At 49.0% G+C, this 976-nt stretch overlaps 1 protein-coding gene across 1 annotated transcript; it reads right to left on the bottom strand.

Moving 5' to 3' along the window:
* Nucleotides 1–356: 356 nt before the first annotated feature.
* On the bottom strand, nucleotides 357–840 carry Pmar_PMAR001835 (chloride channel, putative; the record flags this gene model as incomplete). The annotated part of the gene is made up of 2 exons (XM_002769874.1): nucleotides 357–364; nucleotides 414–840. 2 exons carry the CDS (start codon nucleotides 838–840, stop codon nucleotides 357–359), a joined length of 435 nt encoding a protein of 144 aa, XP_002769920.1.
* Between the last annotated feature and the right edge of the window lie 136 nt (nucleotides 841–976).

Below are 976 nucleotides of genomic sequence, written 5' to 3'. Positions count from 1 at the left end.
CTCGACGGGAGGCTCCTCTTCACAGTACATCAGTGCGAGGAAAAGGTCCTTTCTAGACACAATTCCGACAACTCGGTCCGACTCCTCTACTGCAACCACAAGGAGATGTCTCAGACCCAACTGCCTGAACAAGTTATATGCTTTGTCGAGGGGGAAGGATGCTGGAACTGTTAGAGGGCAACGATTAGCGAGGTCCACCAAATCCAATACCTCATTTCGTGATACTGGACCGTGTCGCCATAAGTAGTCTTCTATTGCCCGACGTGAAACTAAGCCACGGAGCTTACCCCTACTTTCGACGATAAACGCGCAATGCTCAGACTTTGTGAGGACTGTATGAATTCTCTCGAATGTCTCTACTGTGCTGAAGCTCGTGAGAGGCGCGGGCGACATTGCTGATGATATGCTCTTACCCCTCATTGCGTACTCATGGTAAGAATCGAGCTCCTCTAAGTAAGGAACCTGTCGAACTTCCAGTACAAGATCATAAGCACCTTTAAGGAACAGATCAGCTACTTGCTTCGCCACAATGACAGTGATCATAATATAGGGGAGCTGTTGCAGATCTCCAGTGATCTCAACAACGATGGCAGTCAGGCTTATAGTCATTCTAGAGAAACCAGCGAGCATACCAGCAGCACCGATAACAGCATAGGAGCCCACTGATCCTCCCAGGGGGTGCATCCAGATACCTATCAGCCGACCAACACACGCACCCATCATTATATTGGGAATAAAGAGGCCCATAGGGATCGCAAGACCATACGTCAGTGATGTGAGGACGAAAATAACAACAGCGGCAAGTATCAGCACACCAGGCGTATACTCACTATCACCCATATATGGAGAAAAGAGCAAACGTATAGCCTCATCACGAGATGATACGAGTAAAGCAGCGAGAGGATTCACGCTCCCGCCACTGAGTCCTTCGTCACACATAGCTCCTGCAATGTCGTCATCAGTTACGATAGCGTCA

Source organism: Perkinsus marinus (genome assembly GCF_000006405.1).
Source record: "Perkinsus marinus ATCC 50983 genomic scaffold scf_1104296964600, whole genome shotgun sequence".
NCBI classification, from domain to species: Eukaryota; Perkinsozoa; order Perkinsida; family Perkinsidae; genus Perkinsus; species Perkinsus marinus.
This window is presented reverse-complemented; position numbering and strand designations above follow the sequence as displayed.